Below are 18,678 nucleotides of genomic sequence, written 5' to 3' on the forward strand. Positions count from 1 at the left end.
GGGCGATATTCTGGGTCCGGCCATTCATGTGGACACTACCTAAACACAGTTGCAGACCAGGTACACCCCTTCATGGCAATGGTATCCCCTGATGGCAGTGGCCTCCTTCAGCAGGATAATGCACCCTGCCACACTGCACACATTGTTCGGGAATGGTTTGAGGAACACGATGAAGAGTACATGTGTTTCTGGACTGGGAATCTGTGGGACGTGCTGGACCAACAAGTCTGATCCACGGCGGCTCCACCTCGCAACTTACAGGACTTGAAGGATCTGCTGCTGATGTCTTGGTGCCAGATACCACAGGACACCTTCAGGGGTCTTGTAGAGTCCATGCCTCGGCGGGTCAGCACTGATGATTCAATATTACAACCTCCCTCCCTCCCCCCAATGTTCAAGCCAAATCTACACCATTGCTCTACGCTCTAGAACATAATCAGACATTAAGTTAACAGTTCTGATCACACAAATGGAAAGAAGTCCATTTTAAGGATTTTTGGCCTTTTTTGGAGTTATTTTCAGTTACAAAGATCAATTCTATATCCAGATGATGATGTCAATGAAATGATTCAGTCTTGCCCTTCTCTGTCAACCAGGTGTCCTGAATAACAACACAGAACATTCATGCTGTATGATTTACCAAAACACAACCGAACCGACCCACATTTCACGGCAGGCTCAGGTATATTTGTATATAGGCAGCTGTTGAGCCTATATACCTATATACTTTTTAATTCAATTTGCAGTAACTTTATTGACATGACTGTCAATAATAAAATATTGCCGGGGGTCTGGGTAGCTCAGCGAGTAAAACCGCTGACTATCACCCCTGGAGTTGAGAGTTTGAATCCAGGGTGTGCTGAGTGACTCCAGTCAGGCCTCCTAAGCAACCAAATTGGTCCGGTTGCTAGGGAGGGTAGAGTCACATGGGGTAACCTCCTCGTGGTCGCTATAATGTGGTTCTCGCGCTCGGTGGGGCATGTGGTGAGTTGTGCGTGGATGCCATGGAGAATAGAGTGAAGCCTCCACAAGCGCTACGTCTCCGCGGTAACGGATTGACGGTCTCAGATGTGGAGGCAACTGAAATTCGTCCTCCACCACCCGGATTGAGGCGAGTCACTACGCCACCACGAGGATGAGGCAGTGGTTGTAAACAATATATATTATATTATAATATATAAAAGGGTACAACAATATATTTAAAGATAAAATTATTTCTCTATCTGTTTGTCATTCTGTCTATAAAGACAGAAACAAAGGGAGAGTGGAACACAGAGAAGTAATGAAGGAGAGACAGAGAGGGGGAAAATGCTGTCAGATTTCCACTTAATGGGTCTAATGCACTTGACCACACACACACACACACACACACACACTCGTCATGACTCGTCTCACATCAGTGTAGTTGATACTGATCTGACAGATCGGACAGAGATCAGATACAAGTGGATAAGAAAAGATCAACAGCCTTCAGGTAAGAGTTTTCATTACACCTCTACTCTTTGCAGATTTACAACTATATTTATCCATAAAGAAACAGTAATAGTGACCCAGTCTACACAAATCATATTTATATATTTCTTAATGTTTTGTATCATACAGAAGTGCTGAGCTTTAGTCGTCTACTTACAAGACTCACTGTAAGATGTGTGGTTGAAAGGTCAAGTGTGTAACTCTGGTGTATTTCGCATCTGTGGCCTGTTTATTTTATATACAGCAGCTCATTTTTCAGGGTGTGGTCATGTACATCTGCTAATCCTAACAGTCAGATTGACTTAGTTACACTACTGGAGTATTTACACGAAACACTGCATATAATGCGACGTGACTGTTGTTGGTAAACATGTTGTTTCTGAAGTGAATGCTGACGTACATAATTCTTCTTCCAGTATATAAAACTCAACATTTCTCATCTGAGCTATGCTTTCCACATTCATTTTACAGCGCTGTACATTTTATTCTGTATGTCAACAACTGACTTACTTTCAGAAGTGCAAATGAGATATTAAAGCTACAGCGGAGGGGAAGATTTTGTATTATATTTGGTCTATTCCTCGCACAAAGCTATCGTACAACTTATATAAATATAGTGCACACATTGTACATAAAGATTGTTGATTATTGCATCTATTAATACAGTCCATGCAGGTTTTTCAGCATCACTATAATACATTTTTATGCCCAGTTCATCAGTAATGCCAGGACATTACAGTACTATCAAATAAAGTAACAAATTACAAATACTAACGTTACTAACGTCATTAACTACGTTTTCCCACGAATTGTACTTTTATAAGTAGTTTAAAAATTGTATACTTTTACTTGAGTGCTGTAACTGTACTTTTACTGCACTATTTTCCCACCGTCTGTGTTCGCTACTTCCCCGTCATGATTATAGTTTTATCTGTCAACACGATTGGCTAGGGAACGGCAGCGGCAGATCTGGTGCCAACTGTGGAGGATACCTCGAGCACAGTTCAACACCTGAACATCACGGCCGCACCTGAAAGAGTTTGTCGCAGTGAAAAAGGTAAATTGCTTGATCGTGTCATGTGAGTTTAACTTGCTCAAGCCAGATATCAGCATTATTCCTACCTCTAATTTGAAGAAACATATTGAGGTAAATTTCATATTTCTGTTTATTAGATTCTGTGTGTCTATAACGTGGCCTGTAATGTAACTATCTATCACTGAGATTATTGGGTTGCTGTGAGAGATTAATGCATGATATCAATAGGGCTGGGCGATAAAACAATATTGATGTTTATCTGAAAAATAGAGAGATGTACGCGATATTAATGCTATACTTTTGATATAGATATTTAGCCTATGTTCTACATCTATAACAGGGGTGTTCATTTCATCAATCGCGATAGCAAGAGCACCAATGGTTGGTTGATATAGATCAAATATAAAAGATTGACAGCTGCGTGCTGTTTGATTGACAGGCGGCTAATGTTTGTGCACTAATGCGGGTTCACACTTAAATGATGAAATACACTTCGTAATTCCACCAATGCCCGTCTTGATGAAGCATTAATGTAAACACAGTCGGTTTGGATGAAAGTGAACGTATGTTGTTGGACATATCAAATGTTGGACTTGAAGTGTACACAACATTATTATAACACATATATAACATATTATAAGATATATCATATATAATAGTATTAATGTAATAGAATAAAACAGTGATATTTTTTAAGAATGTAACTTCAGATAATTGTGCATCATGCATGAGACATTTCTGGGCTTAAAAGATACACAAACTAAATCAATGTTGAACGTTGTATCTCAAAAGGAGGACAATGTCGCCCCCCATGTGCTACTTAGAATGAAAGCATTCTCTCATCATTTACTCACCCTCATGCCATCTCAGATGTATGACCTTCTTTCTTCAGTACACAAATTAAGATTTTCAGCAGAATATTTCAGCTCTGGTCCATGCAATACAAGTGAACGAATGATCCGAATAATATAAACAATATTCATATGACTGATTATCCAAGAGGCACGAGGATAAATCGACATTTTAAATAAAAATATCCAAAATTACAATGAATTTATGAATCTGTGCAGCCATCCATCCATCATCCATCCATCTTCAACCGATTATCCAAAGTCGGGTCGCGGGGGCAGCAGCTCCAGCAGGGGGTCCCAAACTTCCCTATCCTGAGCCACATTAACCAGCTCTGACTGGGGGACCCCGAGGCGTTCCCAGGCCAGTGTGGAGATGTAATCTCTCCACCTAATCCTGGGTCTTTCCCGAGGCCTCCTCCCAGCTGGACGTGCCTGAAACACCTCCCTAGGGAGGCGGCCAGGGGGCATCCTTACCAGATGCCCAAACCACCTCAACTGACTCCTTTCGACGCAAAGGAGCAGCGGCTCTACTCCGAGCTCCTCACAGATGACTGAGCTCCTCACCCTATCTCTAAGGGAGAAGCCCGCCACCCTTCTGAGGAAGCCCATTTCGGCCGCTTGTACACGCGACCTAGTTCTTTCTCTCATGACCCAGCCTTCATGACCATTGGTGAGGGTAGGAACGAAAATTGACCGGTAGATCGAGAGCTTTGCCTTCCGGCTCAGCTCTCTTTTCGTGACAATGGTGCGATAGAGCGAGTGCAATACCGCCACCGCTGCCCCGATTCTCCGGCCAACCTCCCGCTCCATTGTCCCCTCACTCGTGAACAAGACCCCGAGGTACTTGAACTCCTTCACTTGGGGCAATACCTCCTTCCCCTGTGCAGCCAATATTTCTAAAGTGTAAACCTGATGAATGAAAATGCGCAAGTTATGATTTCAGATCGGATGGGTGCGGTCTGGACTCCGTTGATTGTGCATGTCTGGAGCTATCAAGTAGAAGTGATGGTTATCTATGAAAAGTGCAGATTTTAAGTTTTCAAATGATACCACATATGCCTGACTTATGTATTCAGAGACTTGAACCCCCCTTTATGACCCGTCGGCGGTTCCGCAGAGTTGAAGAGGTTATTCATTCTGTTTATTTGAGAATTAAAGATTTAATGCTTGAGTTCACTTAGAAAACCCAAATATTTGCTCTTTGTTTTTTCCATTGCAGACTGACGAGTCGTCCCGGTGCCATTCGTCACTGATCGTGTGAGGCGGGACACACCTGGCGACATGATGTCCATCCCAGATGTATTGCCCCTCCGGGACTCTTCCTGCTCATATTCTCACGACCAACTCAATCCCAACTCAGATAACACGGTCTTCAACTTGTCCCACCACAAGACGATCTGGACCCCTCAACCGTCACCAGGCAACTGTGAATTTTACTGGCATGCAATTCTCCTCATAACCTCTGGGGGCAGCGTTCTGATCTGCGGTATGGTTTTGAGTGGACTGTACTTCGCCGGGGTTTCCACGATGGCCACCAACATTCTCGGCCCTGCCCTGCTCTCTATCGGTCTGGTGGTGCTCGTAGTCGGCGTGGTTTTGGTGCCCATTACACGCGAAATGAGGCACCAGAATGCAACGAAACGCCTATGTAGCTTATACAAGCCTCAGTAAACCCGCAATACTGATATATGGAGGACATGTTGAAATGTAACATTGTGGCTGTACGAAAGGAAGTCCCTCCTTTCCATAAAGAGCCAATCACTGTATTAGCAAAGACATCGTCAAGTGTTTACCAAAGTTCTTGAAGCACATGCATATTAGCATGGTTAGCCTAAACAATGCAGCTTTTACTCTGATATGGTTTAATGATGCAAAATTCATTAATGGTACCATTTTTGTCCGATTTTATTGGTGATTTGATGTATGATATCTAAAAAAAATAACACCCACTGGCTAATGGAAACACAAGAATATGCACAGTCCCAAATCCTTCCTTAGTGATGGCAAGAGACAGGGAAAAATATATGTCCATTTCAAACTCTTTAAAACATCTATTTTCATGTAATGAAATATTTTAGATGAATTACACGTTGCAAAACATCAACGTCATGTTGTCTACTTTTAAATGGTTGTCAGTGGTGAAAGCTGCTTATAGTTTTTGTTAGACATTCAGTCTAATTTTCAGTTCATGCACCACCCCCATTATTTCATCGAATATCGGCCTCTGAGTGGACTACAAGCTCCATCTACATTTACTTAATTGCAATGAAATATTTGAGACGAATTACACATTGCTTGCAAAACTTGTCATTTTGAGAAAGCTGCTTTTTGGATCCACATATTGTAGTTACAGAATCTACCGGTAGAGGCTAACTGGACCAAACCAGGCATATCTTGACCCCTGGTTCTTAGTCTGCATGCTTTGAGTTTAATAGTTTCAAGAGATTTGCACGGAGGTAAAAAACTCCATACATGATGCAAATGTGTATTAAACATGTGCTTGAGAAAACATTCGAATCTACTGTGAGGTGCATTTGTTGTTTTCTGATTTCAAACCTAGAAACATTCAATGTTAGGAGAACAATAGTCCCTATTGACACACCTCCAGCAGTTAAAGTTACATAGCATTATTGTGCCATATAGAGTTCATGGACATGGAGTTCTTTGAGTTTCATGTCCATACATTCAGAGTGCTGAGTGAAGCTCAAAAAAGGTTTTGTGGTAAATTAATTTATTGCATTGTGAAATTGTTTTGAGTACGATTATGGATGCCTTCAATACATTATTTATGGTTGTGTGTATATAAATAAAAAGCACTTAATGTAAGTATTATTGCATTTAGCTGTGGGATTTGTATCCTAATTTGAAACCAACCCTAAAGGATCCTATAATTGGATCAAATAAAAATCCATTAAGAAAACTAAACATTGTTTAGTTTTTTTGTTTTCTGAATTCCAGTTTATCCAAGTCCTTTTTTCATCCTTAGATTCATATTTGATCCCATTAGGATCCTTTAACATATTTAGTTTTTTGTTTGTTTGTTTGTTTTTCATTGTGTAACGGGAGCCAGCTGTGGAGTGTGTAAACCTCACTCTCCTGACCTCAAGAGGTGCACTAGCGACTGACGCTAGAGGCTGTATCCTTGTTAGAGCACCCTCCTCCCACGCCAGAGACCTAGGTTCGAGTCTCGTACGGAGCGGGTACAACAAGAGCGTCACATTGGTGCCGTGACCCGGATGGGAGTGAGGTTTAGGGGGGTGAGTGTAATGGGAGCCAGCTGGTAGATAGCTGTGCAGTGTGTAAACCTCACTCTCCAGACCTCAAGAGGTGCATTAGCGACTGATGCTAGAGGCTATAGCTTTTAGCTTCCTTGTTAGAGCATCCGCCTCCCACGCCGGAGACCTAGGTTCGAGTCTCGTACGGAGCGGGTAGAACAAGAGCGTCACAATTGTATCACATATGCAATGGACTGAATCGGACTCCCGAATAGTCTGAAAGGCTCAAGTCCGAGTCCATTACAATTGGTCTCGTGACTCGAAGCGTACTACTGTTTGAAACATTTATCGTGCACACTACATACTTTCCCCCATATACAACAGTGCATACTGTGCACCATATGAATATTATATACTGCAGAAATAGTATGAATGGTATAGCATAGGTATTTAAAAAAATATATAGTGAACTTTTTACAAAAATCTTCAATTAACTATGTTCTCATAAAACCTCTAGTTATTTTACAATGTAGCAACGACTGTTTTAATTGTATAATGTGCATACTACACATTGTTTCACATACTATTTTTTTAATTAGGCAATAAACAGGAAAACAGTGCATAATGTGCGTTAGATACATACTATATAGCATGAATAGTATGCAAGTAATATGCTAGCACATCCATTTTTACACAAGTTTTGATTAAATATACTAAATACTAAATTCGATTATGTGAGAATAAATGAAGCATACTAATTTGAAACATTGCACACTGCATATTTTCTGCAGAAATAGTATGGATAGTATGGTAGTAGTATGCTATTATAAAAATAGAAATGTTTAAACAACTTTTGATTACATTTGTAAATTAAATATTGTTGTTATAACAATGTAGCATACTACTGTTTAAAATGTTTACCGTGCATGCTGCATGCCGTTTCACATTATATTTTTAACAAGTACACAGTAAACCGTGCATACTCTGCATATTCTGCAGAAATAGTATGAATAGTATGGTAGTAGTATGCTATTTGGGGCATATCCATTTTTACATAAGTTTTGATTAAATATGAAAAATACATAATGAGCTTATGTGAGTAACATTGAGGCATACTAATGTTTGAAATGTTTATCATTGCATACTGCCTACTGTTAAACATATTATTATTATTATAACGTACAGTAAACAGTGAATACTGTGCATTTTCTACAGGAATAGTATGGTACTAGTATGCTACTCCAAACATAGCCATTTTAACACAACCTTTACATGAAATGTGCAAAAAAAAAAAAAAAAAACCTTGTGAAGTTATTCAAGTACAATAGCACACTAGTATTCAAATGCCATTGTATTTACTGCATTTTGTAAATAATAACACAGATAACAGGGCATATTATGCACAGTATTCAGCAGAAATAGTAGCATATTATTGGATGCTATATATAGTATAGCATATCTAGTATAGATGCTATTTGGAACACCCATTTTTATACCAAAGGTAATTAAATTAAGCCTACTAGTGAGGTTAGTTGAGACCAATGTAGCATACTAAAGTTTATTGTGCATACTGCATACTACACATACTATTTTAATTTGTATAATAAGACAGTTAACAGTGCATAGTATACAAATTATATCGCCTACTGCAAAAATAGTATGTGTAGTATGCTATTAGGACCATAGACATTTTTACACAATGATTACATTATCAAAGAAACTAGTGAGGTAATGTGTGATCAATGAAGCGTACTAATGTTTGCAACGTTTATTATTGCATACTGCATGTTTCACGCACTATTTTCTAAACGGTATACTTTATACAGTAATCAACATGTTTGCAACACATCCTGAAACCGGCCGCTGTGTTTCCTGCACCTGCGCTACACCCATTGTGACGTCACTTGGAGCGTTCCCTCGCATCCGGCAGGTGCGTCTCACCTGAGTTCGACCGTTCTTCCGCTACACGCGCGACAGCAGCAGCAGCAGCAGCAGCAGAAGCATCCTGAAGATGAAGCAGCTGAAGTGTATCGGCGGTTGTTTGCCGTTATTCATCATGGCGATCGTTTTCGACATAACGGGCTTCGTCCTGCTGTTCGTCGGTATCTTCGGCGACATCCGGATCCGCGGAGTGTTTTACGGGGATTTTCTCATTCACACCGGCGCGCTCATGCTGTTCGTCAGTCTGGCGTTTTGGTTGATGTGGTACATCGGGAACATCAAGGTGCAGGAAGAAGGTTTGAAGAGGAGATCGAGCGCGGCGAACAGCGTCAAACATCTGGCGAGAAAACTCACCGAGAGACTCTCCAAAACACACCTGAAGAACCAGAGCACAGGTGAGAACTCACAGATACACACACACACACACACACACTCACTCACAGATACGCACACACACACACATTACTCACGTATACTCACACACACACACATCACACACACACACACACACACACACACACACTCACTCACTGATACACACACACACACACAAATACATACACTCGCTCACTCATACACACACACACACACACACACACACACGACCACAGATACTCATACACACACACATTCTCTCACACACACACACTCTCACAGATACTAACTCACTCACACATATACATACACTCACTCACTCATATACATATACATACACTCACTCACTCATATACATACACTCACTCACTCATATACATATACATATACATACACACACACACACACACACATATACATACACACACACACATACTCAGACATAAACATTCACACACACATACACTCACTCACTCACTCACTCACTCACTCACTCACACACACATACTCACACATAAACATTCACACACACATTCACTCACTCACTCACACACACACACACACACACTCACACATACATTCACTCACTCACACACACACACACACACACACTCACACATACATTCACTCACTCTCTCACACACACACTCACAAAACAACACAACACCCAGGCATCGATCAACCTCCCATTATATCTGTACCAGATGGAAATTCCTCCGGTACAGCCATCGAAGGCTTCACAAACCACGTGGTTAAAATAGATATTAAATAATGTGGGAGCCAGAGGACATCCCTGTCGCTCTCCAAGGTGAACCGTGAATGGCTCTGACTCCCGGCCACGTAGTGTAGTATACATATTTTAAATATATTTTAGAGTTTCCCAGCAGCCCATTAAAGCAAAACATACATTCAACTAAGCTGACTGTTTTCTTTTCACACAGGTGAGAAATCGCCCAGTAAAGCTTCCACAATTCGAAACATAACGTGGGGCAAATCCACGTATTTCCCAGGGTGTAAAGATCCCGAATCGGACATGATCAAATGTGATACACTTTTCAAGGAAAACCCCAATGAAGATGAGGTCATGGGACACCAGAATCAAGCATACGAAGACGAGGAGTCGTTGACCAAACTGCAGGAGATGAAAGACGATCAGACTCGGGGAACAGAATCAGAAGTGAGCAAACCTGATGAAGCATCGCAGGATGATCCGTTCACCTGTTATCAGAATGAAGGGTGTGAGAAGTCCGAATCGGATGCAACTAAAGTACAAACTCCGAAACCTGATGAGTCGTCGAGCATCGATGATCTACTTCAGTAACAGGTGAGTAAAATTAAAACTGAATCACTGTGATCAAATTAACAACTGCATCATACAATAAAATAGCGTGCTGAGTGACTCCAGCCAGGTCTCCTAAGCAACCAAATTGGCCCGGTTGCTAGGGAGGGTAGAGTCACATGGGGTAACCTCCTCGTGGTGGTGATTAGTGGTTCTCGCCTCAATGGGGCGTGTGGTGAGTTGTGTGTGGATCGTGGAGAGTAGCATGAGCCTCCACATGCTGTGAGTCTCCGCGGTGTCATGCACAACGAGTCACGTGATCAGATGCGCGGATTGACGGTCTCGGAAGCGGAGGCAATGGAGACTTGTCCTCCGCCACCCGGATTGAGGCGAGTAACCGCACCACCACGAGGACCTACTAAGTAGTGGGAATTGGGCGTTCCAAATTGGGAGAAAAGGGGATAAAAATTAAATAAACGCCATGTTTGTGATATGAACTCTCTTTTTCATTTATGACAACAGATTGCTGCCCAACCTGTCCGACAGCCAATAGGAAAAGCTTGATAGTGAATGCATGTGGTTTGATGGTGGGCGCGTTCTTTTTGGTCCATCTCGAAGAACCAATGGAAATGTAATGCTGTACTTCTACCATGCGGCGCTTTAGAAGAAGCAAATCTGTGAAAAAGTGTAGTAGTAGTTAGCCCACAAATGAAAATGTCACTCACAACCCGTATGACTTTCTTTCTTCCGTGGAAAACAAAAGTATATTCATAGCTGAATATCCAAGCTGCTGTTTTCCATACAATGACTACAGCAAGGGATTGATGTCTTGTGCCTAGTCGACTCCTCTTGCCTTTTAAAGTATACTCTTTTGATCGCGATCCCATCCATATGGATGCATTCGACACATCTACAATGACTTAGCGATACTCTTTAATGGAGTCAATGGCAGTCCACGCGTACTGTGGTAACGAAATGTGCATTGCACGCTGCTTGAGAGACGTAGAGGGACACGTAAAACCAAACTATACTTTGGCCTTTAAGACTGCATGGGGTATACTTCTGTGAAACCTGTGCAAATGCGTTCGTTGTAAGTGCCCCATGACTGCTTTGTGATACGTTTTAAGTACAGTCCACGGTAGTCGCATGTGCAATTACATGCAAAGACAACAAGGCTGCACGCAGACGGCCCTCGAGTACTGTGCTGATGCCGAAATTGTCATCATACACCGTGTGCGAGACATAGTGGGATGCATAATAATTGCTCCGCGCACAGTATGCTTGATGCAGATTTTATCATCATCACAGTCCACACACGGCCCTGATTTTCCCGAAAAACAGACCTCATCCTTTTTCGTCACCAATGTATGCACCTGCCATAGACTCTCTTAAAGCCCAAAGTTTAGCTCGGTTGTCCGTGTTGCTAATCGCTCCGCGCACAGTATGCGTGACGCAAATTTTGTCATTAGCACAGTCCACACACGGCCCAGATTTTCTCAAAACACAGACTTCATCCTTTGGCATCGTCGTTGTATGCGCCTGCCATTGACTGTCTTAAAGCCCAAAGTATACTTCGGTTGTCCGCGTTGCAGATTGCGCCGTGCACAGCAACGCATCCTCTGTGCATGCACCAGCCGTTGACTGTATTGTCTTTCCCTTTTTCTCCCAATTTGGAATTGCCAATTCCCAATGTGCTTTTAAGTCCTTGTGGTGGCGTAGTGATTCGCCTCAATCCTGGTGGCAGAAGACCCCACCAGAATCCCAACTGCCTCCGTGTCTGAGACCGTCAACCCGCGCATCTTATCACGTGGCTTGTTGAGCGCGTTACCATGGAGACATGGTGCATGTGGAGGCTTCATGCCACCTACCTCGGCATCCATGTGTAACTCGCCACATGCCCCACCGAGAACTAACCATATTATAGCGACCACGAGGAGGTTACCCCATGTGACTCTACCCTCCCTAGCAACCGGGCCTATTTGGTTGCTTAAGAGACTTGAATGGAGTCACTCAGCATGCCCTGGGATTCGAACTAGCGAACTCCAGCGGGAGTCAGAGTGCACCGAACGCATTCGTATTCTCTCGCGGGCAAAAGAGTATACTTTGAAAGGCAACGCGGTCGACCGGGTGCAATCCGGAACGCAGGAGAGGTGTGCTGTTACTTTTATAAGCAATTCAACTTTAGATTTTTGCATGACGAATAAATGAAACGGGTGGAAAAACCCCATATGGGGTGTTCTCTTTTGACTTGGACCAGGAAGCAACCACCTAGAACACCCTAGCAACCGCGGAACAGTGTCTTGACAAACTCCCAAACCATCCCATTATCGTGGCTGTGAGTTTTAAATGGGCGAACGCCACCAACGTAATCTCATAACAACTCGTAATAATTCGTACGACATGACGAAATCATACTGCATTATTTATGCAATACAAATAACTGGTGTATGTGTAAACAACCTGCTCGTCTCGTTTCCAACCCCTATGTTTTCTTCTGTGCTACACAACAAAATGATTTTCCAATCATGAGGTTTAGGGGTCGGAGTTAAACGGAAGAAAACATTTTAATAACATTGTCTGTTGGTTTGTTTATTATTAACACATCATTGCATTTCCTTTGGAAAATGAACATCTTATTAATGTTACCTCTGACAAATCTTGTATCATAGTATGCTGATGTCCTGGTTATTATCCTGTTGCATGATTCTGAAAGTCAGCTAAACTTGTAGTGCGACAGGTGTGCCATCTTCTGGCAGACACATCTCTGCAACTGTCGTTTAAAACATCTGAACCTTGTTGTTACTAGTTGATGATGTCATTGTAATGAATCAGGTCGGTGAACATGCTTGACCTCTTCCGTAGGCGTTTGCAAGCAGTTTATCTTGTTTTGGTGGTTGCATACCAGCTCTGTCGCCACATTAGAAATGCACTGCGTAAGAATGTAGGTGAGCTGCTTCTTACAAGACTTTATTGAAAGAGTTCCTGTCATTTGTCCTTCAGCCCGTTAGCCTTCAGCACGACAGGTCTCTCTCTCCTTAATACACCGAGATGGACTGCAAAGAAAGATTTGGCCGCTGTTTCATCTTTCTCTTCTTGGCTATCCTGTTCGATGTAGCCGGACTAGTCATCTTCCTCGTGGGAATTTTGGCACCGCTCAGTTTCTGGGACTTGTTCGTCCTCTCTGGACCGATCATCATCTTCTTTAGCTTGTTGTTTTGGATCTTCTGGTACCTGGGGAACCTCACTGTGACTTCACGAGAGCTTCTGCCCAAGTGAGCACTAACGTGGTGAAGGAAAAAGATGGACTGGAGATGTTTTGGGAGTCAAGTTGAAGGGGTTGCAAGAAGGTGACGTGTTGAAGGGGCTGCTGAGGTGACGTGTCACTCTAAGGCCACGGGAGTGGACCGATGGATTGTCTTTGTGTCAACTTGGATCTTGGAAAATGTCTTCAACTTAAATGGAGATTTCTACCAGAAGATGCTACTGAATCAAGGATGGGACTCACTCTGGGTTTGGACAGTTTGGGGGTTTACATTTATCCAAAGCGACTTACAGTGCACTTGTCCGAGGGACAATCCCCTCGGAGCAACCTGGAGTTAAGTGCTTTACTCAAGGACACAATGGTGGTGGCTGTGGGGATTGAACCGGCAACCTTGCCAGCTGTATGCTGCTTTGTCCCACTACGCCACCACCACCACCACCACCACTCTCAGCTGGTTTCCGCTGGCTTCTAAAATCTTGTCAATACTACATTGTGGGAATTTGACAGATTGCCACTGCCAAACCTGACTCCTTTCGGGAGATCCTTTCATGCACCTCAATGAAGACCTCCAGCAAACTTGTAGAGCTTGACAAATGGACACTTGCACTTTTATTGAAAGCTATTTGATTTAATGATTGATTTCCTTTGAACATCAAATATCTTGCCTTTGCCAACAGCTTATGCCATTGTCTCTGTATTTATAGGCCTACATATAAACCATAGTTGTTGTTGTTACCATTATAACGATTAAGACCGTGCATGTGTACACAATGTAAAGGGTTGATCTGAAACGATTGGGCATTGTCTATATGAGTAAATGTTTTACTGTATGATTATACAGCATTAGTGAAGTGATAACCAAAGAAGTCTTTTAAAGTCTTGTTATTGTCAGATGACTTTCTGCAAACCGGACGAACAGGAAATTCAACTTCACATGCCATATATGCTTCTTGTGAGATCCACCCTGTGTGTGTGTGTGTGTGTGTGTGTGTGTGTGTGTGTGTGTGTGTGTGTGTGTGTGTGTGTGTGTGTGTGTGTGTGTGTGTGTGTGTGTGTGTGTGTGTTCTAGGATATGTCCACGCCGTCTGACGAGAGTATGTTCTGGATATTTGTTTAAAAAAAGAGTGGCTGTAAGTTTAGGTTTAAATGACGTGACACGCTTAAAAACATTTAAAATGCAATTCATGCTGATGGAAGACTTCATTACTGCTCTTTTGCAATTAATTTTGTTTTTTTCATATCTGAATTGTAATTAATTTGTATTTATTTTCTAAACATTTGTTGGTCGAGTAATAAAACTTGATTAATATTTTAAGAGCTTTTAATAAATGTGTGTCATAACCAACCTGTAGGAATCAGTTGTGTTGTCGTGCCACAAGAAAAACATAAAACAGGAAATGACATCACTGACCCTCATGACGAGGTCGGTTCAATTGTATTATTATTAGTATTATTATTACATTTTTGAATGGCATAGTAAGATTAGTTCAGGTCAAATAATATAAACACCAACATTTATAATATTTAAATTAATTATGAAGTTAAAACTACTTTTACCTTAAATATGCTCAAATGTAACTTAAAATGTGAATACATGTGGAAAAAGACGTTTTTTACTTTCACCGCATTAAATTTTTGGTCATTCTATCAAATGACTTTAATAAAAATGTATAAAAAAAATATTTTAAAAAACTATTAAATAATTAAAATCAGAAGCTGAGTTATCAGGCAACGCTCTCTCAAAGTTATGAACGAACGTTCTCATAATAACGTTCTTTCAACGTTTTCAAAACGTTAGCATCAAAACGTTATTCATTTATCGTTAGTGGAACGTTAATAAAACTTTACCACATTGTGAAAACATTTCACAATTTTCAAACGTTTCCAGAACGTTACTATAACCAAGAAAAAACGTTCTTACAACATTTCGTTCTTTTACCTTTTTGCTCAAGTTGTATTCACATTTTGAAAAGAGACGTCCTTGCAGTACGTTAATAGAATGTTCTTTCAACGTTTTCTGTCACTCTCAAAGCGTTAGCATGTGAACGTTATTCATACATCGTTAGTGGAACGTTTTTAGAACATTACCACATTGTGCAAAATGTCAAAATGTTCACGTTCCTATAACCAAGAAACACTGTTCATAAGCATTTCAAACTGACATTCCAAGAACTTTCAAATAACATTTTCACAACCTAATGGGAACGTTAGGAAAACGTTTGTAGATCGTAAAATTGCTATATTTTTCATTGTCTTTCAGAGTGAGTCCATGATGAGTCAAAATAACATTTATGTATTTTTCTGCCCTTCATTACTTGCCATCACTTTCTCCCTCCTGGTTGAGCTCACCTGCCCTCTCTTCGTGATTCAGTGCGGTCCCAGAATGCCGATTGGTCAGTATAGTAACCGGTGTGATGTGAAACACCTGTTCTTCAAGCTGCTGACTACATGCACAATAGAGCACAGATAATACCAGAACCTCAAATCACACCATTCACATCAATGTAATCTAGACTAAATGAATGTAACCTCAAGACGGCTGTTTACACTGATAATTATTCTACGATATTGAATCTCAATAAAGCCTCTCGGATCAGGTGCACATCAGAAATCAGAACGAGGATTTGGGATAGTTTAGTACAAGCTAAAGCTCAGTGTTGTAATGCAGTAGATAACCACAATCTCCCAGTTGGGTTGTCACAAGAGTTTCCTGTGTGGATTCTGCAAGAGCTTTCCAATGTAATTATCTGTAAAGCTTTCTGGGGCTCAACATATTGATTTCTGCACACCTTATTTTAAAAACACATGTGCCTTCTGGTGGGGACTGGTAGATATAGAAAATCACACAATGTGTGTGCGCGTTTGTGTGAGAGAGAGAGAGAAAGTGTGTTTGTGTGAGAGAGAGAGAGAGAGAAAGTGTGTGTGTGTGTGTGTGTGTGAGTGCGAGAGCGAGAGAGAGTGTGTGTGAGAGAGAGAGAGCGAGAGAGTGAGTGTGTGTGTGAGAGAGAGTGAGTGTGTGTGTATGTGTTTGAGAGAGAGAGAGAGAGAGAGTGAGTGTGTGTGAGAGAGAGGGAGAGAGTGAGTGTGTGTGTGTGTGTGTGTGTGTGTGTGTGTGTGTGTGTGTGTGTGTGTGTGTGTGAGAGAGAGAGAGAGAGAGTGAGAGAGAGAGTGTGTGTGTGTGTGTGTGTGTGTGTGAGAGAGAGAGTGAGAGAGAGAGAGAGTGTGTGTGTGTGTGTGAGAGAGAGAGAGAGAGAGAGAAAGTGTGTGTGTGAGTGCGAGAGCAAGAGAGAGAGAGCGAGAGAGTGTTTGTGTGTGTGTGAGAGAGAGAGAGTGTGTGTGTGAGTGTGTGTTAGAGAGAGAGAGAGAGTGAGTGAGTGAGTGAGTGTTTGTGTGTGTGAGTGAGTGAGTGAGTGAGTGAGTGAGTGAGAGAGAGAGAGAGAGGCACAAAGTAGAAGCTTTGGAAACAATCATATTTCAACACATATGATCAGCATAATTAATGACCCAACTAATGTAATTAACGCATGTCCATTTATTTTGATCAACTGATTCCTTAAAAGTACACTTAATATATTTTTACTTTATTAAAAACGTTTTACTCCCAAATAAATTAATAGTAATATAGATACCTATAAATAAAAGCATGAGCACTCACATGAGGTGAAGACTCCGGTCATATCAGTAACCCTAATAAAGCTGTTTTACACAAATACACTGGAGACCGTAGTGTCGGAGCGGTCGTGTATAGAAGGTAACCCCTCAGTTACCTAAAGTCTCGCGAGTGCCGCATTAAACGTTCACACACTGTGTATTTTGTGTTTACTTGGAGTCCTTCAGACACCCTACATCTACCCCTAAACCTAATCCTTACCTTAACCTTACTAATAAATCTAACCTTAGTAACAGCGAGAGACTCTCGCGAGACTTATGCTACCCGGGGGTTACCTTCTAGGCGTAGCCTGTTGGAGCGGATGGATGAGAGAACATTTCGCCGTCCGACCATGAGTGTTTCACGGGAGCAGGACACCAGCACTTATACAAGTATATGGGCTGTCCTGTGAACAAGCACAGTGAGTGACAGGCAGAAAATCTTCTTATTGGTTAAACAAACGATCTGGCTTAATTGCCCTTGCTGTTTAATGAGCCTATGGCTGTTAAAGAGACACGTGTGATATTTCATGGCACACATTTCAGTGATATCTGACAGGTAATACAGGTGTTGTCAGCATTCTATTCAATTCTTATAAATCACTTGCTTCCCCTTTGAATGATATTTTATACGTCACGTGATCTCTTTCCTCAAACAAATATAAACAGATCAATGTCTCCCTCTAGTGGTTACTGCAGGCAACGTCTTAATGAAGAACTGATGCATTCATTAAAAATAGCAATGCACAATTCTGTCTTTATTATTACTATTTTCCACAGTTTAGGATCAAATTACATTTTTAAAGCCTTTTTGTTTTGTGGAAAATGCTATAAATGTTTTTCAAAAATGTATTCAATCAAATTGGACACAAATATTACATTTCTTATTCGTCACATGCGTTTTAAACTAGATAAAATGTTTCTAATTGTTATCAGCTCAGACAACCATGTCCAAAGATCCATCTAGCACAAGACTCACTTTTGTTCCCCCAATAGGCGTGTCATATGACGCGGCTGACCCCTTTCAGAGCTATATATCGGGTGTAAATGAGCTCCGGCGGGTCACAGTCAGTCACAACCGGCAGCACTGTTTACAAACACCAGGAAGAGATGACGTCACACTACAGGAGCACATGTTCGGCGCTTTTGCTCTCACATCTCACAATGACGCCTTTTTTTCTGTGGAAATGCTCTCTGCTGAACTTATAAACGCTTTTGTGGATATAGTTGCAGTGAAATTGCACATATTCGTTTAGATACGACCTCATAACCTCAAAACACACGCTGACTGCGCGGAGCATTGTGGGTGAATCGGGATTCTCAATCACTCAAGTTTATTTCGCTATATATTTTATACTAATTCTATTTGAAAGAAAGAAAATGCTGGTCAAGTATATTTGTTAAATGTGTGGTGAGTTAAAATCTTGGTAATCTTATATTTATGGGTTTCTCCGTTTTCTTTTATGAGTAATTTTTACCATTGTTACACATTCAACAAACATATATAATAATTTTAATATTTACGGATTTTAAATTCATAACAAAATCCCATCAAATTTCGCTGTACATTTTTTTTTTTTTTTGTTAACTAAATATTT

At 41.3% G+C, this 18,678-nt stretch overlaps 1 protein-coding gene across 2 annotated transcripts; it reads left to right on the plus strand.

Annotated features, from left to right (window-relative positions):
• Nucleotides 1-7,971: 7,971 nt before the first annotated feature.
• Nucleotides 7,972-16,541, plus strand: LOC127653213 (uncharacterized). Of its 2 annotated transcripts, none has more exons than XM_052139818.1 (3): nucleotides 7,972-8,911; nucleotides 9,833-10,215; nucleotides 10,693-16,541. In XM_052139818.1, exons 1-2 carry the CDS (start codon nucleotides 8,587-8,589, stop codon nucleotides 10,210-10,212), a joined length of 705 nt encoding a protein of 234 aa, XP_051995778.1. In that variant the 5' UTR covers nucleotides 7,972-8,586; the 3' UTR covers nucleotides 10,213-10,215; nucleotides 10,693-16,541. The 2 variants fall into 2 exon arrangements, with proteins under 2 accessions (XP_051995778.1, XP_051995779.1); XM_052139819.1 differs by having other exon boundaries at nucleotides 13,171-14,847.
• Nucleotides 16,542-18,678: the final 2,137 nt, after the last annotated feature.

The sequence above is a fragment of the Xyrauchen texanus genome, chromosome 12, assembly GCF_025860055.1.
Source record: "Xyrauchen texanus isolate HMW12.3.18 chromosome 12, RBS_HiC_50CHRs, whole genome shotgun sequence".
Taxonomy (NCBI): domain Eukaryota; kingdom Metazoa; phylum Chordata; class Actinopteri; order Cypriniformes; family Catostomidae; genus Xyrauchen; species Xyrauchen texanus.